This window comes from Onychostruthus taczanowskii, unplaced genomic scaffold, assembly GCF_017590055.1.
Source record: "Onychostruthus taczanowskii isolate IOZ18803 unplaced genomic scaffold, ASM1759005v1 scaffold19, whole genome shotgun sequence".
Lineage (NCBI taxonomy): Eukaryota > Metazoa > Chordata > Aves > Passeriformes > Passeridae > Onychostruthus > Onychostruthus taczanowskii.
The window spans coordinates 1,778,693-1,806,378 of record NW_024499128.1 but is presented as its reverse complement, the minus strand read 5'-3'; the positions used below and the strand labels follow the sequence as shown (position 1 = coordinate 1,806,378).

The window sequence follows — 27,686 nt, the reverse complement described above, 5'->3', positions numbered from 1 at the left end:
TCATTTTTTTAAACTGCTCCTGACCCATATTCTAATTCAAAATGGCAAGCCCGCCAAACAGTTAAATGAAGAAAAACTACAACAATGAAATCAGAGCAAATGAATCATTGATGGCATTGCAATATATGTCCATTTGTATTGAATGAGGTCAGTCATGACTGACACACAAAACCCAGATAAGGATACACCCAGTGCCAGCAGCATCTACCCTTCACCTGCTTGGAGTGGCAGCAAGCTGCCATCATTACAGTATAATTTTCAGGTAATTACATGCGTGCAACAGATTAAACGTGACAAAATCAACAGAATCAAGGTTTCCAAATCAAATGCTTCCACTAATGATTTGGCACAGCAGCCCACTTTGAATCACCTTCTGAAAATTTCTATTTTCCCTGTGTAATTTTCTTGGTATTGAAAATATCCCAGAACATAATAGAAATGTCAAAGGTCTTCCTTCAATCCATTAGTAACGCCACAGGAAAATAAAACCTGCAATGTCTTCACCGAAACAAGAAAGATGAAAATAGTTCCATACAGCATTTTTTAGGTGGTTTACTAATATTCCTAAGCCAAGTAACCTATTTCTAAAAGCAAGGACGTACTGCATAGACAGGCTTGACTTAATTTTCATTTCTGTAGCACAATGAGTCCTCAAACACAATAAATCCTGCAGCTGGATGTGCTCTTTATAAATATAAAATGTATATTTATGACTTTCCCTGTTTATCCTATAAGCAAGATCCTGAACCATCCTCCATCTATGAATTAAAACTAAACACCCAAAGGAAAAAAATAATTTTAAAACCAGGACATATGTCTGCTATATGTAAGTGCTAATATTTTCAATAGGGAAAAAAAACCCCACACCACGTAATTATTACTTGATGCTTGTGCCATAGATTTTCTTTCTCTCCTATCACATAATGCACAGAAGAGCAGGAATATTGGGTTAATTTTGGGACACTTCTAGTGTCTGCTCTGACAGAAAGAAGTGTGTTTTCCTTGCTTTGAAAAAAAACCCCAAAACTTTAGCATTTAAAATACTTCCTGTCAAAAATATTACGGGACCAAAGGTTTCCAGGGAATTTTCCAAAAGAACTGCCTTCCCACCTTTCAAAAACATCTCATCTTTGCCTTGTTGTTTCCTGGTCGCTCATAAGCTTAAATCCCAGGGCAACATAGTTTATTGTTTTAATATCTGTCTGACGCAAAGCAAAAGTATTCTCTGGTGAGTGCTTATCTGTCATATGTACTTCTGTGAAAGGAATATCAAGATAAATAAGATGTTCTAGGGCATATCATGGGATTATGAGCTTGGCATGGACTGAATTCTGTTTAAAAATAGTTGAAACAATAAATAAAAAACCCCATCTACACTGATATTTTGAGGATGTGAGCTTGAAGAGCATTGGGTTTTAAATATTTTAATTATACGGGGTTTATGCTATTTTAGTATGAATAGAAAATGAGCACTCAAGTCCATAAATGGGACAAACAAGATGAGAGGAAACAATATTCATAATTTAAACAGTTAAAACAATAAAATTCTATTCTAATGGTACAATGGACTGTGAACTTACTTAGTATTAATTAAACTCAGTGTAATGGCATTTTCTATATTGAAATGAATAACCAGTGATCTGGAAATTCATTTAGACCATTAGGTTAATTACAGAAACCGATGGAAGTTTTATCAGACAATTACAATTAAAGAACACGAACAATGTGGGACAGATTTATAAGCATTTGTACCACCTCAATCATTTTTGCTGAATTCCACCGCCACTTCTTCCAAAACTGTAATCAATATATCAATTAAAAAATGGGCCATCAACTTCATTTGCCCTTGAGTATGATAAAATAAAATGAATTAATATCGGATTTTGCATTTTCATATTTTTCTTCTTTTAATTCTATCATTTGTCTGCAGTATGAAAGATTAATTCGGAGCTGATAAGCAGGCTTACTGAAGATGAAACAACTCTAACATTTAGGAAATCGAAGCCAAAATTGACTTCAGTTTAAAATGTACTCATTGAAGTCAAGGCAAAATTCTCTTTTATAGGCATGCTAAATATTTGGGAAATGGAGATGTTCGTCTGCACATCATTCTGAGCAAAAGCATGGAGAAACTTAAAATATGTTACCATACATGTGAGCTAGCCATGTAGCTAATAGTGAACCATCCCTTCAATGTATGCTCAGAAAAATCCACTAGTAGCTACACACTCAATAACTCGAGTATCTTAATGCTTACTTGGAGCTAAAATAAAGTCTAAAAGTTTCAGAGACCAAAGTGCTGATTTAGAGAGTAAAAAATATTTACCTTCCTTTGACCTTTTCTTTAAATTTTAAATTCCCTATCTCTTCCATTGCCCTCCAAAGGGCCTGGGTAGGCACAACTGGACACTCCTGAGGGATGGGATGGACAGCTGGATGGGATGGACAGCAAGGGCTGGGAGAGCCCAGGAGGGCTGGGAGCCAGTCCAGAGCACAAGGATTTCTCCTGGAAATGCATCTCCCCTGCCATGTCCTGCCACAAAGAACAGGGACATTATTGGGAGACAGAGCCAGGCATACGCTGGGAAGAAGAGGGACAATAAATATGACTTGCAACCAGAGAGGTTTCCACTGCCAGGACTTTCAGTCATTGGAACAGATGACCCCCTGAAATTGCGCAGTCTCCATCCTTAGAGATGTCCTGGTGCAACCAGGTTCTTCCAACCTGAACAACTTCACAATTCTACAACTTTGCATCTTCCTTCTTGCCCATGCTTTGGCTCTCATGAGCTCCTACTTCATTCACATTTTCAGGCACTTCTACATTATAGAAAAATTGGGGAAAATATGCAGAAAACGGTTTCCAAAAGCTGTTGCAATAAATTCAGATTTGTATTTTTGCCTTTTTGAACCATACCCAGCTATGTTACTGTCCTTGGCAGAACAGTGATACAGACATTCAGGGACAGAATTTTTTTTTTCTTCTTTTGAATCTTCCTTTTGTCCAGCAGGGTCTTAATTTTCTCATGGATCCTACTCATGTGTGGCTTCAATTTGGAAAAGTTCCAAAACTATCCTTGACACATTTCTTATTTACCAGTAGATACAAATTTCTTCAGGATTTTAAAATGCCTTGTGGAAGTAACTATTCTAAAGAAGAGAGGGTAAAAAGAGACTGTCAGTTCTGAGCAGCCAAACTGTTTCATTTCTTTTCAGGGAGGTATCCTGGGCCTCTAGGAAGATTCCAGTGAGTGCTGACTCACTGGGATTTGGTGAACTCCAATCATTCCTGGCTGGATAGAACTCCTTTTAATGCTTTGCTGTGATTCAGGATGCAGACATGATGAAGGATTTAGCTGAAATCTGTTCCACCAGTTCTGCCCTGGAGATGCCAGCCCTGTGGACAACAGCAACCAAGGTTTCCTGCCTGGATTTCCTGGCCGTGGTTGTCACAGGACCTGTCCCACCCAGGGATGGGAACACACTGGCATGCTGAAACTCTGCTTTCTACATAAAAAATTATCTATTCCAACAATAGGTGTGCAAATCAAAAACTGATCCAGGTCCCATCTTCTCCTTCAGCATAAGAGAACAGATGAGGCATGAGAGACTATTGCTGCTGATTTGTTCCACTGCTTGCAGAAGAAACAGCTCATTTCTTTCTGTATTATGTGAAGGGCCAGAAGTGATGGAAGGAAGCAGAGCCATGTTTCCATCTCCTGACATATTCAGAGGTGTAACTAATCATTGTGCTGGGAAATGTATAGTGTGATACATAAAATATATCCTGGAGAAATAAAATACCAGAAGGGAAAGAGCAGCTCCAAGAATTGCAGTCTGCTTTCTGGAGAGCCAGTGGGTGAAAGTGCTCCGAGCCATCAGGGGCTACCAGTGGCCAGTACACTTACAAACCAAGAAGTTCAGTGAGAAACCAAGCTAGCCAAATTAAGAAAAACACATCTTCCAACCATGTTCCAGTCCTTCATGCCTTATAACTCAGGAGCAAAAGATGAACAGTCAAGTTAGACAACACTTTGAAAAATGGGGCCTATCCTCTTCCAAATATATGAAAACTCCTAAATGCCATTAGCACTCTGTGAAATTCAAGTATCTTAGATGGCTTTAGAAAAATCCCAGCAAATTCTTTCCCTTCTGTTAAAACAATTACAAATTGAAAACCTCTTAATTCTTACATTGTAAGTGGTTATAAAATATCACAGTTACAATATCAGCAGTAACAGAATAAACGATTAACAAATTATTCAAAAAGGAAGGCTGCAATATTGTTGTCTACATGGAATGATAATAGTACAAGTATTCATCTCCTAGACACTAATGTTGACTTATCAGTTATAATTTCAATATTACAAATGTGCACAAAAATGGAATATAGAAGATCTTTAAACTAATAAAAGAAATGAGACAAAAGTCAGCCTTCATTTCTATTCACTTCTAGTGGAATTTCCTATAGAAATGAAGCTATTTCACATCTTTATTGAAAGTTTTGTAATAAGGAGGAATAAAAACCTAATTACAATATGCAGTAATTGTAGTAATTTTGTGTTATTAGGAGTTGTGACCCTAATAGGGTCACAACAGTAGGGGAAACTGCATTTTGGCAAGAGGAAATTCTATACATAATAAAGGAAAAAAAAATGACTTGCCAGCACACAGATTCAACAAAAGTCTAATAATTTCTACTGCAAGGGCTACCAGCAATGCCTGTTATGAAACTGTGTATTACACATTGCCCAGTGGGAGACAGATAGGCAAAGCTTGTTTATTTATGTATTTGGCATAACTGAAAACAAGCAGGTGTTTGTTAGGATATCATTAGTCATGAAGCACCACTGCAAAATAAGATTTTTCAACAGGACTGACTCAGGAGACATAATGGATACAGTGAACTCCAGAGCTCAGCTTGCTCACAGTATCTCTTTGGGGAATCAGTATTAGTGGAAATATCATCTGATGGAAACAGCAATCCCAGCAATAAAATTCCTGGGGTACAACTCAGTGAGACAATAGGAGCAACAGGGTAAACTTATGAAAAGCTTTCAAAGATGACCAATTTTCAGAAAATTATAACAAACACTGCCCCCTCTTCTCTAAAGGAAGCTCCTAATAGTGAGATAAGTGAAATGTTTGGATCATTTTCCAGGAAAAAACTGTCAGTCAAAAAGGAGGAGTGCACTAAAAATGTCCAAAAGGGAGCATTAATTTAAACTGTAACTATTTAATATGTCTGTGTTACTACAAGAAGTAAAAAATCCCCACTGCTAGAGGAAGGTGACACATTAGAAAATATTCTTGGAGCACCTGGAAGAAAATGCAGACTTAACTGACAATTTAATTTGCAATTGAAAACACTTGATGCATTTGGTTAGTTCACTATGCATTTGTAGGCTCCAGACTCCTCATTTAAAGGGGATCCCATATGAATCCTGGAAAAGCAGCAGCTCTAGGGATGCCATTGATAATCTTTGACATAAAAGAATTACATGACTGTAGAGATGATCACTATGGAGCTCTTTTGTCCTAATTCCTGGATTTAATTTAAAAAATAATTATTTCAGTAGTCTAGATAAGCTCTAAGAGAATAGAATTGCATTCTGGACTGAATACAATCTGTACAAGGAGCATAATAATGATAATGCTGTTAAATCAGATCATGTGTTTTCTTTACAAAGAACACAGAGCCAGGGCTGCTGCAAGCAGCAGTTACTGCTCCAGCATTCAGCTCCAGGTTTCTCACCCCACTAGAGGCCACAATGAGCATCAGTGGTACCACCTGTCCAGTCTAAAACACTCTCAAAAGAGGTTTCTGCTCAGAATTTCAGAGGACACATCTCAACTTCAATGTTTCGTACAGAAAAATGGCTGATGGCAGCATCCATCATGTCAGCTTGTCTCTGTTCTTTTTACTGGGGCAGTTTTTTATGGCTCAAAATACCCCCTTTCATACAGGCTGTTCCCTTAGTAAAAAAGGACTTCATACCTAATTCCTGACCCAATCAAATGGTGGCATGGTAACAGATGTTTTGTGCATTAAAACACAGCTTTGAGCAGGACAGAAGAAACACAACATCTACTACACAAAATGCATGGCACACAACAGTACTGGATTGCAAAAATTGTCACTGTTATCGTAGAACTTTTGACCATTTCTACACAATATTGCAATACAGGCAATTTATTTTCCTTTTTTTCTTTTTTTTTTTAATAAAATATAATTTGAGAATAAAGATGCAACTGAAAACACTGAATTATCTGTTGACATGACTTACATATGTTGATAAACACCACATTTACCTTAACAAGAGCTGTTGGGAAAGTTGACATTTTTAGGGGGCTTAATTCACATTAATGTGCTTTTGTCACAAAAACAGAACAAGAAACGAGCCATAACACTAGCTTACTTGTGGATGTGTATACTAGTGAACTGGGGGCACTGTACACGGGAGATCCCTCCTGGTTTGCCTGGCACAGCAGCACCCTGCCTACAAGAAAGAGAGAGAGAGTGGTATCTGGTTTTGGAACACTTCAACTAAACCTCAGTTTTCACCCCAAAACACAAATCAAGTCACAACCGGCGCGGCGCACTGAACCGGGGGCGCTTTTTGCCCTTTGATTTCAAAGCAGCAAGAGCCCAAACAAACCCAGTTTGACATTGGAAAAGCAGAACACAGACACGCCCCGAGCGCCAACGCCGCCGCTATCCCGCGGGCACCGCTGCTCTCTCTCCCTGTCACCCTGCTTCTCCCAAAACTGCTGCCCCAAACCACCCTGCCCACCCTGCCCCTCAGCCCCCTGGCTGGAAAGAGGCTCCTGAAGCCAACACAGCAGGAAAATCACGTGCAGCATTCCCAGCATCGACACCAGGCCAGGAATGACCTGGGTTCCATCACTCCCTTTGTCACTGAGTGATCGCTGGCACATCTACATTCAGCAGTTTTTGCTAAGAATGCACAAATATATTTGTGCAAATACATTATTTTCCAGTAAATAAGCTGGGTTGAGGATTAAGAACAAAATCAGATAAAACAAAACTTTCTTTTTCCCAAGGAATAAAAGTAAAAAAAAAAAAAAAATCCATTCAAACCAACATTTTTGCAATGCTCATTTTGAACAAATGACACAAGTCTAAGGTTATTTCCTTTTTTTCTTTTAAATGAACTTAAATAAAACATGTCAGGTTTTCTTAAAATTGTACTTTAGCAGTCTTAGCTGAATAGAGATTGATCAGAGTACATTGAACATTGCACCTTCAAATTAGGAAAGAAACTTCTTCACTTCTGCAATAAAATCCACCAAGAAAAGTGGGATATGAGACATCTGGTTTTGCAGATATATGTGCATATATCTGTATACACACACACACATACACTGACATACCTCAAGCTGTCAGGATTTGTGAATCAGACAATTCCAACCCATCAAATCTTTCTGGAGATTTGTGAAACTTTAGACATTGTGCATTGACACGCAATGGATTGCACTGAGTTGAGTCCAATGTGTTTGGAAGGACAGGATTAAGTACAAATGATAGACATATTTTCCACAGTATTACAGGAGCAATTCTCAACTTCCATTCAGTGGGCCAGAGTTCTCTCAAAATATATTTCTAAAAAATTCTGCCATTAACCATTTCTTTGTTTGTTGCTTGCAGCTGTCACTTGAAGGAGAAATATTTGAAATACTGAAGAGTAATTAAATAATTCTTGTAATTATGCAGTTTAACTAAGACTGCGACTACTGGAAATCTCATTAATTACTATGCTTCTAACCTTCCCAGACAATAGCACACCCTTAACTAACAGGATTTGGAGCTGCTTGCTTTTTTCTAACCATCCACAACTAATATATAAGATAAAACATAAGACAAACTCATTTTCCCCCTTACTTTAAGACAACACATGGTTGACTGTACTGATATCTCTCTCAGCCTTCAGCCCTTGTGTGGAAGATGGCAAATGAACATGCAGCTATTGAGATCCTTACTACAAGCAGGATTTTTAGGTTAAAGATAAAACAAATAAATAAGTAGGCCCTATCCACACTTGTTCGACGCCAGGAATGGAGACATTGGAATATGGGAGATTACTACAAGCAGGATTTTTAGGTTAAAGATAAAACAAATAAATAAGTAGGCCCTATCCACACACTTGTTCGACACCAGGAATGGAGGCATTGGAATATTGGAGGATTTAACACCACAGATGCTTCAAAACCTGAGCTACTGTAGAAGCCTGCAAATGAAAGTGATCTGAAGACCCAGAGGCACTGATCCAGCTGAGAGAAACACATGAGGAAAATCACTTATTTCCATTAGGCTTTAAGAATAACTACAATGACTTCAACTATGCCTAGAAAACAGAGCAAAATATTTTTACAAGTCAAAGGTTACAATTTATTTACATTATTCACCATAAATCCTAGGTAACACTTGGCTTCCTACATGCTCCATAGGTATTTTCCTACTCTTTGTAGCAAATAATCTTATATTTTTTCTGATTTCAGCTCATACAAATCCTATTTTCCCTACTCCAGTCATCTAATTTCTAATTAAAGTACTTCAAAACAGATGCTTTTTTCATCTCTGCTACTAGAGTGTATTTAATTTCTTGCACAGAGCCTTCTAATTATATTTTGACAATCTGTCTTTGAATTTGTACATAATATTAATACTGATAACTAAAACATTATTATTAGATTTTGTTAGAAAAAAATATGGAACTTTTTAATCTACTTTAGTAAAAAAAGATCATTTCTTCTGCATCTCATTTTGGGATTAAAAGTATTTCAATAGCAGTTCATATAACTGAGGGAAGACTGAATTATTTACAATAAGATCTTGGATAAACCTCATAACACAGAAACAATCTATAAATTCCTCAATGTCAAAAAAAAAAAAAATTTCCTCCAGAACACTAAATTCTAGTGTGATGGAATAAAATATTTGGCTTTTTTTTTTTTTTAAGAAAGAGGATTTTAATATAAAGTTTTGAGGGAGCAGTGGCAGAGGGGACACTGAGGGGACCAGCCTGGGGGCAGGGGCATTGCAGAGACCCTGGAATGCTGCCCAGCAGCACGGACAAAACCAGATGTCCCAAGATCAAAGACTATTCCCACTCATCCTTCTCTTCCTCCACTGTTTGCTCCTCCAGCCCATGATTAAGAACATGCTGTTTGATGAGGTCCTTTGCTGAAGCACCACAGTTATGTTGAGAAATAATTACTCTAAAAATATGCAGGACTGTGGAAAAAAGTGATGTGCAGTCATTAATATTTTTAGAATACTTAAAATTCAGTTCCCAGTGGTTTCAAGATCTCTGACTAAATGCATTTCCCCTCATTTTTTTTAATACTTTCAAAAATAAGTGTTTTGTGTACAGTTATTTACATGATGCAGATAAACTAATCTACAGAAATATCAAGGTACTCGTGGTGCTTCAGAGTACTCACTGCCTCACGTAAAACAGCTCAAAAAGTCACATTATTTCTCCAATCCTCAAAGAGCCAAGAAGTAAGACCAAGGATCAACATGTGGACTCACCACTAAATGATAAAGGATTTTTAAACCCCTGCTGTTAAAAATAACTTTTAACTGGAACCACTGTGTAGCCAGATTACAGGAAGCTCAGAAATACAAATCTGCAATTAGTTGAAAAGAATTTACACAATTAGCTGGAATGTCTCATGGTATTGTTTGAGGAAGTATAAATTTAAATAACATTTTCTGCAGAAAAAAACCATATATCATTAACTGAAATCATGCTGTTGTTGTAAAATTAGCAATGGTGCAAGGCCTCAATTACGGGCCCAGCTCTCTCCTGCCACAGGAAGCAGATGAAACTTCCAGAAAGCTTTCCTGGCAATGGTTTAAAGTTTCTATACCATTGCACAGCACCTGAGCCTACAATGCACCACCTCACCATACACAGGGCATGAGTACCTCGGCTCATGGACAAAAAGTTTCCAATTTTCAGTGCTGGCATTTATTCTCCAAGAATTTTGGGGGGAATTACAAAAAAAGAAGAGGACAGAGGTTGCTTATTGGGGGTTTGCCCTGGGTCACAACAAAGTGAGACATGGGGGGCAATGTTCTCACTCCAGAAATCCCAAGGAAGCACAGCTTCACAGAAAGCTCTTGGGAGAGCTGGGAAGTATTGGATTTGTGGGGTGCCCCAGTGAAGGAAGGGATGGTGAAAGAAGGGATGATTCCCAGAAGGCTAATTTATTATTTATCATACCATATCATATTTAAGAATACTAAACTAAACTATACTAAAGAATACAGAAGGGATACTTACAGAAGGTTAAAAAAATAATAATGAAAACTCGTGACTCTCTCCAGAGCCCTGACACAGCTGGCACTGATTGGCCAAAGAGTGAAAACAACTCACAGCAGAACCCAATGAAACAATCACCTGTGGGTGAACAATCGCCAAACACATTCCAAAGGAGCACAACACAGGAGAAGCAAATGAGATAAGGATTGTTTTCCTTTTTCTCTGAGGCTTCTCAGCTTCCCAGGAGAAAAACCCTGGGTGAAGGGATTTTTCAGAAAAGATGAATGTGACAAGGAAGGGACTCGGTGCTGAGTTCTCACAGCATCCAGCTGCTGCCTCCACAATGAGGGGAAGCACAGAAGCATTTCCAGTGGCAGGAATTAACCAACTCAATATCCAGGGCTGGGCTGCACTGGGGTTTAGTGCACAGGTGGCTAAAATGAGTGTCTGCAATACAGGAACTAAGTAACTTACTACACACAAGGAGATTTAGTGATGATTCCATTACTCTAATCCATTGTACTCTCAGCTTTCCAGGTAAATCAGCTGCTCTTTGCACATATTTTTTCTATTGTATTACCAAAAGGAGCTTCTTACTGCCTCTCACAGCTAAGTACCAGTTCATCCATTCTTTAATACTATTTACAAACAAAGAAATCCAAACAAAGCCACAGGAAAAAGTGATTGAAAAACGAAGCTATTTGAGTCTCATTTTGTCTACATTATTATAAACTGTTATTTTAAGAGCCTAATCTAAATCTAAATCTAAAAAATCCCCATTCTTTATTGAATTCAGTGATTGTTTTTTTCATTTTCTTTTCCTCCCAGATTGGCTGGACGATACCAAGTTCTCCCTGAGTCAGTTCTGATCATTCTGATCACTCTTTTCCCTTGTGCCTCTTGCAACAGCTATTATTCCTAAACACTTTGGTGCTCAACTCATGAAGAAAACTGTAAAGCTGCACCTTTCATGAACAAATCAGGAGATTTGCAAGAGTATCAAGGATTCTCATAAGCAATCTATGTCCTCTCCTGGTTTGCTGTTCTAAAAGTGTAATTTAATATTGGCATATTCAGACAGAAATAGCACTATTTTTACTGGTCTGAAATATTGTTCTGTGATGGATTTATTTCAAAATGTCTCACAGAAATGGATCAGAAACACCTAATAAAAGGCTCCTGTTGTGCAGTAATAGTGTATGTTAGCTTCCATTGTCCCTTCTGACTAGGGAATTTAAAGAGAGCCTCTACAGCCTCTCTCTTGAATACATAATAGTAGTTAAGTGCTCTCTTAGCCCTTCAATATCAATAGTCAACTACACAGACTTAGCATGCTTTTAAATATGCTGTTAATTCAAAAAGAAGTGCTCTTTGAGGGCCTTCAATTATCTGGGATCTCTATAAATTGAATAATAGCCTTCAGATTTTAACATAAACACTCTTAGATGGTTGTGTTGATACACTGGATTGTTTCATCCATTATTAACAAGGAATAAAGTAGCATAACCCCAAATCCCACGCCTCCTTTCTTCCAATATGTTAAAAATACAAACAAAACCTATGTTTAATCCCACCAAAGTTTACATACAGCTTCACTTAAACAAGAGGGTAGGGAGGAGAATCTAAAGTAGTTTATGTCTAAAGTTGATTTTCCTAAATCCAAACCCCTTCTGACAGAAAACCTGAAATACATTCAATTATTGAACAGCCTGGGTGTGCTTGCTGCTGGTAATGAGAATCTGTGCTCTATACATACATTTATTCAGTAAGTTCCTGACTCACATATAACCTGATACACATTGTTTAAAATAGAGGGAGGAGAAAAAAATAAACCACACTAAAAAACAGGCAGTGAAGGTATGCATCTCTAAGACATTTCCTGGGACATCTCCATCCAAAAATTCTATTGAAGATGTTGATTTTCCTTTCCATCACTTTTTTAAGCATAGTGGACATTTCTTTATTATCACCCCTCTTAGAGTGTCCCCAAAACACCCAATGAACTGTGGCACTGATTCAGGGAACAGCAATGAATGTTACAGCAAACATCATTTGTAAGCCACCCTTCCAATTATTCTTTGGTGCCCATATCATCCATTTCCCAGCTTGTGGGAAACAGCCCTCTCTCCCCAGCTATTCCTGTGCAGTAGCCAGGATGCTGACACAAACTGGGACTGGAATGTGTCAATATAATGCAAGTAAAAATCAGAGAAGCAACAGTTTGCAGCTCTGGTGTGAGATAATCCCCCCCGCCCCCAACTCCTCTTCTCCCCACCTCTTCCCTCTGTAGGATATAGAACTCATCCCACAGTAACAGGGATCTCTCTTCCTCCTCCTCCTGCCTGGTTAAAAACACACTGTGTGACTGACTTGCTTCTAATTTAATTAACAAACCAGCCTTCCCATAGACTGGCTGCACTGCAGGAACAATTCATGTAATGTTTCCATTCACAAAGTAAAGCAATTCCCGTAAACTGCCCTTCCCAAAATACTTTTAAAATTATTAATCATCCCTTGTCTGATAACTAATCTGAAATTAAATTGCACAAACTTAACTGGCGCTTGTACTAAAATCCGCACCATGCTTAGAGTTTATCTGTGCTCCTTAATAAACTTAATTATTGGCATCCAACTGTAAATCCTGTCACCAGAAAAGTCTAAAAACTGGACATGCATTATGTAGTCATTAAAAAAAAAAAAAAAAAGAGTGGTACCATCAGGATTTCCTGCAAAATTCATTTACTGTAAGATATCTCCCTACAACCTCAGGTGACAGAAACTCTGTGACATTCAGTGCCATTATTTTATACTGGACATGCATCCCACTGAAGTTGTTCATGATCTTTCCAAAACCAAGTCTTTATTCCTCATCTTTCTAGGTCCTCTAGCAGCCACAGCAGGTAAGCAGGTAAATGATGGCTGTTCTTGGTTCACTTGTAACTTTGAGAAAAAACATGAAAGAAATTCCCAAGCTTCTGAAGTAAACTCTGATCAGGAATTATACCCTTCCTGAAAGGAGATACTTGGAAATATATAAAATGCACTCATGTTCTGCTGATAGCTAAAATGGATTGCATTCATACATCTGCTTGTTGAATAAAGATTGCAATAGGAAAAGAATCACAGAATAGATGAAACTGGAGCCTTTCTGCCCAAACACAAACACTACAGTTTCAACATGGCCCTGAAGGGATTACAAGTGGATGTGTTTATGCTTTATCCTCTCATATTGTGTCAAGACACTATTTTCTGTGTAAATTACCTATTTCAGTAAATCTATAAAACATAGATGCAAATCTAATGCAATCAGATGCAGAGATGCAAATTACTAATCCCTCAGTTCTCCTTGCTTACACCAGCGCATGCTGGTTCTGACTTATAAATAAAATTATATTCTTAATGACAAACTGAGAATAAAAAAGACCAAAAATTGAATCATCATGCATAATCCTGGCTTTAGCTAGTCTATTTCTCTCCTACCCCAGACAGGTTCCAGAATTTCAGGAGCATAAAAAACCATTACAAAAATGGTAATGCAATGTTTCCAAAGTTTCCAAAGCACTCACTTTTACTAGAAGCAATTCTATGCTTGCAGATTTCCAAAGAACATCTGAGAGCACCAAACCAACAGAGCTTGTAAAGCTTGTAAAGCACAGCCCTCTCTCAGCCACCTCCACAATGAACAAATGCAGGAAAACTGTATTTTGAAAGTTACTCTCAATAAGCATTATGAAATGCAATTACAGTGCATATTGGGGATCTTGTCCTCCAATGTCCAAAATGGGAAAAAATGCGTAAGAAGGAAGAGAAAACATTAGCAATATGTTTGGAATACAATGAACCATTATCTTAAACTGCTTTAGCATTAATTTACAGATGTAATCAAGGTTTAACGCAGAGCAGAGTTGTTTTCCATTCCACTTAACTGTATTAACTTTACATTTCATATATTACTTTATTACTTTACGTTTCAGAATAGTTTGTCTGCCTGACTGTCCATCCTAACACATGGATCTTCCTAACTTGGTTATTCTTCTAATCAGAGGAATTTATTCCTCCACATAACTGCTACAACTTATCTAGCATTGCCAATATCCCACCCAGTTCTGAACAAACAAACGTTTTAGTGATGACCTTGCAGTTTGTCTTAAATTTTCCTCTGAGAGATCCTTAAACCGGTGCTTTTTACATCTCTCCATGGCTGGTGCTTGGCTTACAGCCTCAGTTTTATTCTAAAAATGCATTTTGCAGCCTTAGTTCAGGCCCAGGCAGTGAACACCCCGGCTCACCCCTGTTGCCCAGGTAATTGTTGAGACAGCAGCAGTAGCGCTAAAACAGCTAGAATTATATCCAACCTCAAAACCTACACCATACACAGTCTGGAGAGGCTGTCACCTCATTATTTAACTCCTTTTATGTCTCTCACTAGCCAGGAAGCCATAGAACACATTTTCACTAAGCACCAGAATGATGGAAAAGAAGCCCAAGGATAATTTTTCTTTAAAGATTTTCTCTGTGAGTAAGGAACAGTGCTTAACTTCTTTCAGCCCTTTAAAATTTGGTCAGTTATATCCACAATAAGAACATCAGAACTAACACAAGAACTTAGAAACAACACAATGACAAAGAAGGGACAGTACAGCTCCTGTTTGCTCAGAAGGCTTTCTCTGGGGTTAAGTAATATCTAAAAACCAAGGAAACCTACCATGTGAACTCAGGAGAAGCATGGAAACATGGCCACCATGATCAAGACCTACACTTGAGCAAGATTTTGCCATCAAGCAGAGATCCAGCTACCCACCCCCAAACACATTCTTTCCCCTATTTTGAAAGCACTCCACCTTTCAGCAAATACAGATTTTACCGATTCTGTTTGTGAACAAATCCATCATAAGCCAGTATCAAATGGCTCCCCATACTAGACTGGGATCAAAATTCACAAACTTTACAGTGAAGAAGCAAAAACTCCCTTCTTAAGAGTGCCCTACCTTCTGGCATGAAGCCATACCTACGGTTGAAGATTTACAATTAAATAATCAAATCTATGGAATTTCTTCCGGAGATCACATAGAAGAGTATCAAATGCTGAGTATATCCTGTGTGATATAAATCCAAGAGAAACACCTTCAAAAGGGTAACACTGACAGTATACCTGTGGTCACCTCTTTAAAATGTGCAGACTTCAAATCAATGGTGAGTATAGGTAAATTAATCCTGTTCCAGATTTAAATATATAACCAATTGACTAAATTAATGTTTATAAAAATAAGTCATTGGCATTAGATTTGAATAAGCCTTGTTTAGTTTCCATGAGGGTATACATTTTAATGAAGAACTCATTATAATGTAGCATAAGGCGTAATTAATTCTGGATTATTGTTATTTATTTATTTATTTTAGTAAATAGCTAGTGCAGATGCTAAATTCCATTTTTCTGCTGACTTTATTCATCTTTCCTAAAACAGGATTTCCTCTATAATGGCTTGTAAAAGCTCCACAGAGTTTTAGAAATGCATTAGCTGTCATCAGTGTTGTTGATCTACCTAGGAACTCCTCATTTCTATGATGGTACTTTTAACACGATGATTTTTCAAACAACACTTGCAGCTGTGTGTTGTACTTTGTAAAGGAACATCTAAATGTCACAGGTGGAATATTAAAAAATAATTATTTGACTGTAGTTAGAAAACTATTTAAGCTGCTTATCTAACACTACTGCAAATATATTTCTTTAGAAAAATCTGCTTAGTCAATAGTAAAGTTTGAATCCAAGTGTATGTAATCAAATAGTAAAATGAGTAAATCTAACGAGTGATAGAGACCTCTTAGAAAAAAATCTGCTTTAGAGATACCATAGAGTGAACTTTTACCCAGGATTAGAATGCTGTGCAAGCATATAATTCAGCTTCCCAAACTCCAAACATTGAGAAGTGTTTCTAGGGTATTTGCTGAGCTTATGCAAGACTCATTTAAATTCAAAGAGAAACACTACAAAGATGAAATGAATCCCAGGTGCTCTTACACTCCAGAAATAGATGCTTTAAGACATGAACAAAGAGAATTAGTATTAGCAAGTGTACAGGAATCCTCTCTTCCCCTGGATTCATCTTACTTAAGGGCATGGTTTTATATGTATTGCTATGGTAGTTCTTTACTTCTAATTATATATCACATTCTATTCCAAACCTTTGAAGAAATTTTTGAAAGAAAGTTTGTTACAAAATCTTATTGTTGGTGGATACTGCTGACTTCCAAATGCCAAAAAGACCTGGCCAGCTAAAACTTCTCTGTCTTCTGAGGGCTTATACAAGAGTTAAAAATACAGAAACTCTTCCCCTCTCTTTCATTTTGAGTGATGGGGAAAATTTTGCCAGTGCTTGTGGAATAACTGACCAGGGAACTGGGTGCTTACAATAGTCTTCACTGGGTTAAGGCTATTTATGAAGTGAATACAACTACTCAACTATGTGGGACAACTTGAAAGCATCTCCTGAAACTCCTAGAAGTCAACAAAACTCAGGAAGAATAATAGTGCCGTAAGTAAAACAAGGATGGGATCTTCTGCTGTTCACTCAGCTGTGCTCTAGCTGTTCTTCACCTCTAATCTTCAGTCCTTTCTTTCTCCACTGTCAACTTAAATCTTGACGTTTCTGAAATATTGTTTTTGGTTATGACCAGAAAAAAATATCTTCTCATGTGAGTTACTGTGAATTTCCCTGTTCTCTGAAAGAGTATTCACTAGATTTCCAGGTCATTTCTGTGACATCTTTTTCCCCACCTTGCATTTGGGAGCTGCCAAAAAGGAGCCTCTCCAACAGGTATAACAAAGCTGTTTTCTGGCAGGAATAAAAAGTCTTTTAAAGTGGCCTTACTGTGTCTCAAGCTACCTGCTGTACAGGACTGATCTGCTGTAGTAACACAGGTGCAACAATATTCTATATTTCAATAAGGAGAGTGCAAGAGATTGCTCAAAAATTCATTGTTCCAAAACCCAAAAGAGAAAAACAAAAAGATCTGCAATAACTGAAAGGAACGACATGGAGCTCGGCTGTCAGAATGCCTGAGGCAGAAAGAAAGGTTTGGTATTACAGATAAAATATACACTATATAAAAATAAGCAGGTGAAAATGATATTATAACAAACTGCAGAAACAAAGAAAGTACCAGAGCATACCTAGTAAAGAAACACAGCTGCAAATCTGTATTTTCCCAGCCACAAATGAGCGTATGGGGAAAAGAATAGACTCTAGCTTAAATACAGGGAAACTATGGGATGTATTTAAAACTGGATGAAAAAACAAATAGATGAAAAAATTATTCCAGTTTCCATTAAGACTTTGTGAGACAAATCACAGCGTGCTTCTTACAAATTTCTTTATTAGGACCTGTCTAAGAATTTAATAAATATTTTACCGGAAAATATAAGAAATGGATAACACAACTTCATTAAGCATTCCTCTCTCATAAGAGGAAAACCCCCTTAAAGGGGGAAACCCTTAGGGAAAATCTTTTATTTATGAGCAGGAGACTGTGTGGACACAAGTCATCTTTTTAAAAGTTTCCTATCCCTGATTATATACAGAAAAATGCAATTCTGTGAAAAGTTGGAATGATACATGAAAAAAAAAAAAGTCCTTTAGTTTTCTCTAAAATATAATTTTCCCAGCAGAAGGGTGGGAAGGGCAGGAGCTGGTGGCCATCAGGGAGCCTTGCTAGGCCCTGGAAGTGCAGCAGGAGTCTCCTGAGGGCCCTTCCCTAAACGTGTCCCTGGAAACCCACACCAAGGCCACCACGGCTAAAGAGCCACATTGCCAGAGCACAGTAATTGACTGCAGCACCAAAAACAGGCACACAAACAGCCTTAGAAGGGAAATCCAGCAAGCGAAATCCACAGTGTTTTGTAAATACACAGTATTTTGCAGTCCCCAAGTAATACTTTCCTAACCCAGTGTCAGTTGTGCACCTTGGAGTCTCCATTTTTAGCTGCTAGGCATTTTCTCAATAAAGGTTTTCCTTCACAGAAGTGTACACTCCCAAAAAACCCGGAGCTACAACAATCATGTCACTGGTCCTACTGTTTACCATTATCTTCAAGGTTTTAGGGTTGATTTACATTGCGTTCCTCCCTATTTGACTTTAATTGTCTGCTTCAAGTTGTCAGGACATAACTATATCTTAGATTTGCATTGCATTAGGGGATCTTCTCCTTTCTCTATTGATCTTGTCTTACGGAGTAATTTAACTCAATTCTAATTTTCCTGTGCATGCGGGGTGCTCTCCATGCAAGGAAGTGAGTTATGTGTATTCAAGTGGTGCATCTTATGAATCTTGTTAAGCTTTAGCGCCTTCCAGCCCGCACTGATGGAATATTTAATCACAGAAATGAGTTGGCAGATTTGATGTACAATACGGGGAAGCCTCGCGGCCGCGGCGCCGCCGGCAATTGAGAAACGGGGGAATTTGCCATTCATCAGTGCCATCCTGACAGCTTTGTATAACCTTCTGTTTTTCACTTATTTATGAAGATTAAAGGTACTTTAAATCAACAGTTTCTCTGTAGATGTATCATCTTTATTTCAGAAGTGGCCAAATTTTTCATCATTTATTAGGAGCTAAAGGAACTTCTTGCACTGACTGTGAAAAAGCTGGTGCAGTTTTATCATGACAGTGCTGGAGAAAATAAGCAAACTAAACAAGCAGAACTCTGACTGTCTTAAAAAACACATCTCTAATTTTATAATCTTCAAAATGTCAATTGCTTCTTCTCTAAGGAAGTTGGTGGAGGGAACCCAAAAGCAAAGGTAAGTTACAGCATTCTATTCTGAAATGCAAGAACTGCAATGTTATTTCCTAACAACTTTAGGAGATCTGCACAATTTAACTAAATTGTTTAAAAGGAATTTGTAATGTTCAAATGTGAGAGATATGGTATTATAGTCAATATAAATAAAATGCATTTGATGTGCATTGAAAAACCCAACAAAACCCAAACACAAGCTTGCCTGCATGTATAAAGAGAAAAGAGAAATCTGAAATGAATGAAGTATCTTGATGGAACTTTCTGCAAAGGTGTGGCGGAGTTTGTGTCATAATTCATAAAATTAAATTAATACTCTTCTAATGGTAATTAAAGATTCTCATTAAGAAGGGCAAACACCTCCCTAGTGTTGGCAATAAAAATGCACTTGGGACTTTAGGAGGTTATACAAAAAAATCAATAACCTGCCATTTTATAATTAAAAGACAAAATAAATGTTAGGGAAAAGTCCAGTAAATTAGGAAAATTACCTTGAGGAGAGATTGAAAATATTGATTTTAATTTACAAACTATGTGAACTCTTCATGCCCTACTTCATGAGACAATTATAAGTCAGATTGTTAATTCTGCATACGTATTAGAAAATTGATTACTGTACTATGGGAATATTATTATATTTGTCATTAACACAAAGTCATTTATATAAAATGACTAATAACTCTGACTTTCTAATTTATGCAGGTTCAGGGTTGGCTCACTAACTACTCAAACGAGATCAATGTTAAATTCCTGTTTTCAACACAGACATACATCAGCAAGGAAATAAATTGTGCCTGGACCAAATACTGCAAGTCCATGAATGCCAAGTTAGGGTTTTTTTATTATACTGTGCCACTTTTACCCTAATTGGAAGATTTTTATCTATCTCAGTAAAAGCTGTTTTTAACCACACATATGTGAGTGTAATAGTGTCCTTTTCAACAATTTTCATCTCTTGAAGTCCCTCAAATTAACAAAAGTTTTTCAGCTTTGTTAACAGGAGACTGCAATATCTCTGTGAGTGAAGATTCCCCAGCTTCTGCAGACATGACAACCTCTTCCCATGCTGAACTACCATCCCTGAAAAATGCCTTCCAGATGGCTGTTAGTGGGCAGCATTCAAATTCCTCTGGAATCAACTGGATTTTGGACTACAAATAAGTTTATTTTCAATTCTGTTCCTAAAGCATATATAGAAACTACTGCTAGCCATGACTGACTTCCAGCAGACAAAAACCGAATCTCTAACTCCTCCAAGTTGCAACCAGAATCAGAATCTGGTCTCAGTCAGGTGAAAATATAGATTTAAAATACAAACACATCAAACTGAAAAACTAACTATAAAATGTAAAGAAAAATGTTTAGGAAAAAATTATGATTGCATATACTCTATACCTATGTATGTCTGCATACATGTATGTACTATATATATATATATTTATAGGTAAGATTTTTTTGGCTGTTGTTCCTTACAGAATCCCTGAAAGAAAGTGACTGCACTAAAATATGAAATAAAATAAAATCTCATGTAAGACTAGGATATTGCAGTACATTTCATGTTATACTAGCTATTTTCCAATAAAAAAGCACTCATATATCTTCTATATAAAGTTTATTACGCCCAGGTAAGGTAAAATCTTGAATCACAAATGTATAAATGACTTGTAAATAATGTGAATCACACAAAGAGAGCAAACCTCACACCAAACACAGATTCTCTTGCATGTTTTAAAGAACACTCAAATGAAAAATGGCCAGTGGGACAATCATAGAGCAATCCTTACCTGCATAGAACTCTGGACTATAAACTGCACCAACAACTGGATTTAATTTCCAGCCTGCAGCAAACAAAAACATAACAGTTAATAGTGCAATTAGTGATAATAATAACAATTATTGTTATTACTATAACTACTATTGTATAGAAAATACAGACAAAATTACTTCAAGAAAGGTCATTGTAATTCAAGTTTCACAGTTATCTTTGATTACTCACCTCTAATATCAGAGTCTGAGGTATGGAAATAAGTCATAAAACAAGGCACTCAGCAGACATGTGAATGGAGTAAATGGCCAGGTGAATTACCTTGGCTGAAATGCACATGGATTTACTCCCTTAAACTCTGGAATGAAGCCAGCACTATTTCAGGTATCCCCATAGCCTCTAGTACAGGGCAGATTATTCTCAGCCATTGTTTTTGGCTCCCTGGTTACAAGCCAGGGGAGCCAGGACAGTTCATTCTCTGGACACAAACATTTCTGATAAGCCTTTGCTAGGGAGGGTTATGGAGCAACCAAATAATTGGAGCATTTTGATTCTACCCTGGCAAAAGGAAAGCACAGCCACAGCATGGCAATGTCTGCTGTGACAGGAAGGAGATGCTCTGTGGGGTCCAGTGAAATGCCAGCTCTCAGGGGGTACAAGTCAGCCACTGCCCTGCTCTTCAATAATCACATCACTGTCCTCCCAGCACTGCCACAGAGCCCCAGCACAGAACTCAGCATCTGCTCTACCTGTTCTGGCCAAACTCCGAACCACTGCTTGCACTTTACACCTGATGCCGCATCCCCAGGCTGGCTGCAGACCCAGGGGGTGTGCAAAGCATGGGGGATGTTAAAGATAACCAGGCTGGGGGGACTGGAAGGGCAAGAAAAGAGCAAAAGAAAGTGCTGCAAACTTGTTAGTGTTCCCAGCTGTGGTGCAGTGCCAATTACTGCGGTTTGCTCAGCCACAGGTAGATCCACTCCCAGCTAACTGCAAACTCCACAGAACATTCCCCCAGCCACACTCTCTTTTCCTTCAGTGAACAATTATTTTGAACTACTGGAACTGAAAAATTAGGGGTTTTCCTAAAGCACACTCAAATCAGAGGAGTGGGAAGCACTTCCTGTAAATGGGAATAAAGAAAAAATCCCTGAGCAAAAGCATGTTGTAAACTCCAGAGCTATGGTACTTAAAATAGAACTTATAACTGCTTCTGGAATCAAAATACAATCCAGACACTGACAACAAGGCTTTTCAAGATCACAAAAGCCATGATTAGAGGAATTTAAATGCACCGTAGGTTTATTTCTGCCTTGGCTATATCATGTAATGCAAAAGAAGAGTGAAAAATCATAAAACATCAAGGCATTATAAGACTGAAAAAGAGCAATGCAAAAATCTCAATAATAAACAAACTATTCCCACCCTTTCAAGCTACCTCTATCCCATTAACAGCAATTATATCCCAGTAATTAACTGTTCAGTAAGAGAGGGGAGGGGTGGTTTTGAAAGGCAACTCATGAGTAAGTTCAGAGTAAGCAGTTTTGCATGACACCTTTTCTGTAGAAGTGACTGCAGTTGTTCTCTGTACCCAAAAGACAGTTAGGGAAACTGGAAAATGCCCAGCCAAGAAGGGTCAAAAGGTTTTTGCTCCTGACAATACCACAGGAGTTTTACCTGATCATTCAATTTTACATTCCACAGGATTATATTTAGGAACATCAGAATATAATATATCTCTTAGCCAAATTTCGTGTGATAGAAAATCATTCAAATTTTGAGACTTTGGGTAAAAATCTAACTTTATATATATTAGGGAATATCCAATATTTCAAATTCAATATTTCCTCAGAAGACCACTGAACACCACACAAAATGAAAGATTGGACAGAACTTTAGATCTGTCAGCTTTTGCTGTCAAAGCAGCTGACAGACATCTCTCAGCTTCTAAGTTACACTAACAGTGCCACAATTTGTCTGAGGGAAAGAAAAAAAAAAAATCATCTTGGAAGACACAGATTGTTCTTCACAGCTGAAAGGCAGTCTCATATTTCAGCTCCTTACCACTCTCCCAGTGACGGCTGTCTCATCTAACTTTTTGAAGCCTATGGAGGAAATACTTCATTCATGGTGAAAATAACAGTAATTAAACTTAACTTTATCTTGTCAGCCAACAATGTGCTGGCCCATAGCTGTGTGGGTTAATCAAGTGTGATGGGAGTTGATGTATCCGAGCGAGCAGCTGCCAAGTAACCCTTCTGCAGCAGCTGGAGGAGGCAAATTCTCGGCTGTGGGTGTAATTTTGTGCATTTTTCTTACTGTCACAATATTAATCTCCTTCTTGAGCTGAAACTGGAAAAGCTTGAAACTTAAAAATCAGCCAAGCAAGGAAAAAACCCTCTGCCTGACCCAGCTTCCCAGTCACCCAGAGAGGCACATGTCCAGTGTGCTGAAGGGAAGGAAATGGTCCTGGGGTAAAAAGCTGAGGTAGAAATGGGGTGCAGCAACACAGAGAGGATTATTTTTGCTTCATAGACATATTTTTGCCACCATAGCCAGAGAAAGGCTTGGGTAGTAAAGAACCCTGTGACTCCATTTCCTTCCCTGCTGTTTGCTACCCAGGGAGGGGGACAGGGAATAGGAGAGGATTTAAGTGTGCTAATAGGCACTAGATGTGATTTTAAACCTAAATTTAGAGCAACACAAGGCTCAAATACAAAGCACCACCAGTATAAACTTTAAAATATATTTATCCTTTTACAGAACTCTGCTTCTTGTTCCCTCTTTATTGCTGCAGTTCTCTGAATGTACCTGCCCATAATTGTCTGTGCCCTACAACTCTTGGATGGGCATCCTGAATGGCAATATGGGCATCAGAAGAAAGTACAGCTGTGCACAGGATAGGTTGGAACATCTAAAAATGCCTGAAATATTTTTGCTGACGTCTAGCACTCCTGACACTGAATTTCTTTGCAAAGAGAAAGCAGTTGTATCTCCAAAGTACGAGGTGAGCCATCAAAATCATCCTGACTGATAACAAACCACAATAAAAGCTCTCCCAGCAGCTGCCCATTTGGGGAGTCAAAAGTCACTGGAAAGCATACTTATTTCAAAGACCATTTAGGACACAAAAGCACACCACTTATTTGAACAAAGCTGTATATATTTTTTAAAAAAACCCAAGTTTTTGTGCCTTGAAATCTACTGACTTCTGCAATCGTATTAACAACATGAGCCCTGTTATCAAACAACCAGCTGTATTCAGGAATGAAACACAAAACAGAGTGTATCTTGTTTTTAAATTAAAATAAATATCAGTTCCTGACGTTTTGATAGAATACAACGTGTGCCCCAACTACCTTTTGAACACCTGCCAACAACATGCCAGTCACAACACACACTTTGGAAGATAAAGAGAGGCATTAAAAAGGAAGTGGTTCTGAAGCAAACAAAAAGGCATGTGCAAACAAAATGTTTCTGGCTACCTGCATCAGAAGAGTCTTGCAAATTCTAACATGCTGGTGGAAAAAACTGGCCTTATAGTTTATTTAAAAGATGAGCCCTTTACTTTAGACAACAATAATCTTCAATAAATAATCAGCCCTAGCAGTGGTTAATTCCTGACAAAATGATAAAGAACTAGACTCGTACCATGCCAGGATGACTGATAGTACAAGCACTGATGAAGCTAAATGAAGCCCCTTACACGCCTGCACTTCATTCCTTGTTGCTTGGGATGATTATGCAAGAGGGACATGATTGTCCTTGTGAGTTTACTTTAGGGGACTTCAAACATTAAAAAAAAAAAAAAGGGTAAAAAATATGAAACCAATCAAAAGCTATGAATTGCAAGCAGAGGTTTATTTGGTGGTTACCTGGCAAAAGGTGTGCACATTGGTAGCCTGGGTTCACAATAAATAAATGCTACTTATTTATGCACTGAACAGGGTATCTCATACTTTTGGTGAGATCTAGATTGGATGGAAGAGGATGGAAAATGACAAACAAACACTTCAACTGTGAAACACTTAACAGCAGATTTTGCTCATCCTGGTCTTGGATACCAATAAATGAGAATGTGTGACCTAAGTAATCCTGCAGTGCAGGACAGAGATTCAAACCTCCTCTAAAACCACATGGCTAAAAACCTCCTATCTCTTATTGCCTGCATTCCCTTCTTTCAGCACTGGCTGTGCTGATATGTAACGTGTTATTTGCTCATGAACAGTTTTGTAGCCTTAGGATAATATGAATACAAAATATGCATCATCATTTACAGAAAAACTACTTTTATCATTGCAATATAGCAGGCAGAGTTCATAGGCTCATATGCACATGGTTAATTTAGCTCTGTATTACAACAAAATCTCTTTATGTGATCCAGTCAAGCCTTGTGCCTCTCTCCAGACTCACTGGGATGCTTTAACACCAGTAAAAACCAAAGAGATTTTCCCATCTGCATAATTTGCCAAGCTTCACATCTAAATACAAAATGAGAAAGAAAACAGCTTCTAAGAAAGCTTGAGGAATTTCAGCCCCTTCTTCTCCAGATCATTTTAACTAGATCAATTATCATGTCACATGAAAATCATCCCTGTGTTTTATTTTTACTGTGTTACAAGAAAAAGAGGAGCTTTATTAAAAAATAAAGCCACTGTGTGCCCTGGATTTTAGCAAAACCTCCCTAATGAGACCTCAAATACAGAAAATATGATTCATTACATTTCAAAATGGAAAAGAGTGTAATCTACCTCGGGAAACCTTTATGTGCACATTTCATCTGCTTTCTACTGGACAAGAAAAACTGAATTAAATTGAAAAGCAAATACCAACAACTACACAGTCTAGCAAACCCAAAAGCATGATTGCAATAAACTTCAGTTCATGTGCTATTGTTTGACATGGCAGAGCTAGGAACTTGTTTGAATTTGAATTTTCTGAACCAGTAATGGCACACTCAAGCACGTGATCTAACAGTTCCAAAGGAAACATTTAAAAAATGTATTGTTTCCAAACACCTCAAATAAGTGTGGATTCTTTTTCTATCATTAATGTACAATATTATACCAACTTAAGTCAGTATTAGTATGAATTTTAGTTTTAGATAGCTTGGAATTCTGATTTCTCCATGGGAAAAGAAGAAAAGCTAGAAGTAGCACCCGGTATCAGTCTCCCTTCTAACAAATTGTGGAAGGAAGATGTGGAAAATTATCTTTGACCAGATGTGCATCCTGGTACGAAAAAAGGTTCTACAGGAAAGACAATCTTGCTGGTCTCCCTCCCTCCATCCCACAAACCAAGCTGAACCCTCCCATCGGTTCACTCATCACTACACTGACACTGCACAAAGCACAGAGCACCACTCTCCCACCAGGTCCATGTCCTCCACAAAAGTCACCAGGGTCAGACACTGCGATTCCAGTCAGGAGGATCTGGGGTCCAACACTGCGATTCCAGTCAGAGGGGTTTGGGGTCCAACAGTGGGATTCCAGTCAGGGGGATTTGGGGTCAGACAGTGGGATTCCATTCAGAGGGATTTGGGGTCAGACACTGGGATTCCAGTCACAGGAATTCGGGGTCCAACACTGGGATTCCAGGCAGGGGGATTTGGGGTCAGACAGGGGGATTCCATTCAGAGGGATTTGGGGTCAGACACTGGGATTCCAGGCACAGGAATTCGGGGTCCAACACTGGGATTCCAGTCAGAGGGATTTGGAGCCCAACACTGGGATTCCAATCACAGGAATTCGGGGTCCAGCTCTGGGATTCCAGTCAGAGGGACTCGTGCTCTCCCCACCTGGCTGGGAATCAGCCAAGCGCTGCAGAGGTGGCATTCCTGCTCAAACCCACCGTGTCCCGGGACCCTGAGCCCCAGGAAGCAGGAGATGCAGAGTGGGACAGCCCGGGAGCAGGGAGTGCCCCACTGAGCAGGACTGGGGTGTGGCATGCAGGGACAGTCACCGGAGCAGGGGGCTCATGCACTTACCATTCGTGTAAGGGTTGACGGTCTTTTTATTTGTCATTACACGTGCTGTGGCATTATTTACCTAAGCACATAGAACAGGGCATTAGAAAGGGCTATGGGGAGGGCCTGTGTCACTATTAAATGCATGCATTATTACTGCTATTAGTCATGTGAAAATAAAATGCAATTTAATTTATAGAAGGCAACAGGTGCATAACAAAATCATACTATTTATAATTACATTTACTTTCATAACCATTTTAACTTACAAATCATTTCAATAAAGCAACATCATATCATTTAAACTTTAATAAAAAGACATTAAAAGCAAATTAAAAGGTACTGCATAATTTAAGACTTAAGAGCATGCTTGTATTCCATGATAACACTGATACAATAAATACTCAGAACAGAAGTAAAAAAAAAAGATTATATGAAGGAACATGCAGTGGAGTAGAAAGGAAAGAGACAAGGTACAAGGAAACAAAGAAAATGTCAAAAAAGGGACAAACGAATTTTAGCAGTGTGCAACATAACCCTTTAGAAGAGAAGTACCATTGGAAAAGCAACATCTAGCATTCAACACTTGGAACAAGAGCCTTTTTCATTGCAAGAATTAACAAAATCATTCAAGCTTTAAAATCACAGCTAACAAAAGGATAAAAAGAGGGTGCATTATTTAACACAATATGGAGTTAACAATCTGAGTAAGATGTGCACGAAGTCATATCCTCAATCCAATCAGTGCCTCCCAGGCTTGCTTAAAACGTACACTCAATTACAGGCGTACCAATATATAGAAAAAAATGTAGCATCAAGAAAACTTAATACAACAAGTCAAAAAAATCCACGTGGTATATCAGCGCT

The 27,686-nt window shown here is 38.2% G+C and overlaps 1 protein-coding gene across 5 annotated transcripts in view; it reads right to left on the bottom strand.

Annotated features, from left to right (window-relative positions):
- Window positions 1–27,686, bottom strand: part of RBFOX1 (RNA binding fox-1 homolog 1) — a 1,146,709-nt gene that overhangs the window by 58,038 nt on the left and 1,060,985 nt on the right. For 4 of the 5 annotated variants that reach the window (XM_041401522.1, XM_041401524.1, XM_041401523.1 and 1 more), the window contains 3 exons: window positions 26,841–26,901; window positions 20,874–20,927; window positions 6,420–6,500 (listed from right to left, as the gene is read on the bottom strand). In XM_041401522.1, the coding sequence (XP_041257456.1) occupies window positions 6,420–6,500; window positions 20,874–20,927; window positions 26,841–26,901 (196 nt within the window). The remainder of the gene's footprint in view (window positions 1–6,419; window positions 6,501–20,873; window positions 20,928–26,840; window positions 26,902–27,686) is intronic. The other variant, XM_041401525.1, reaches the window with a different exon arrangement.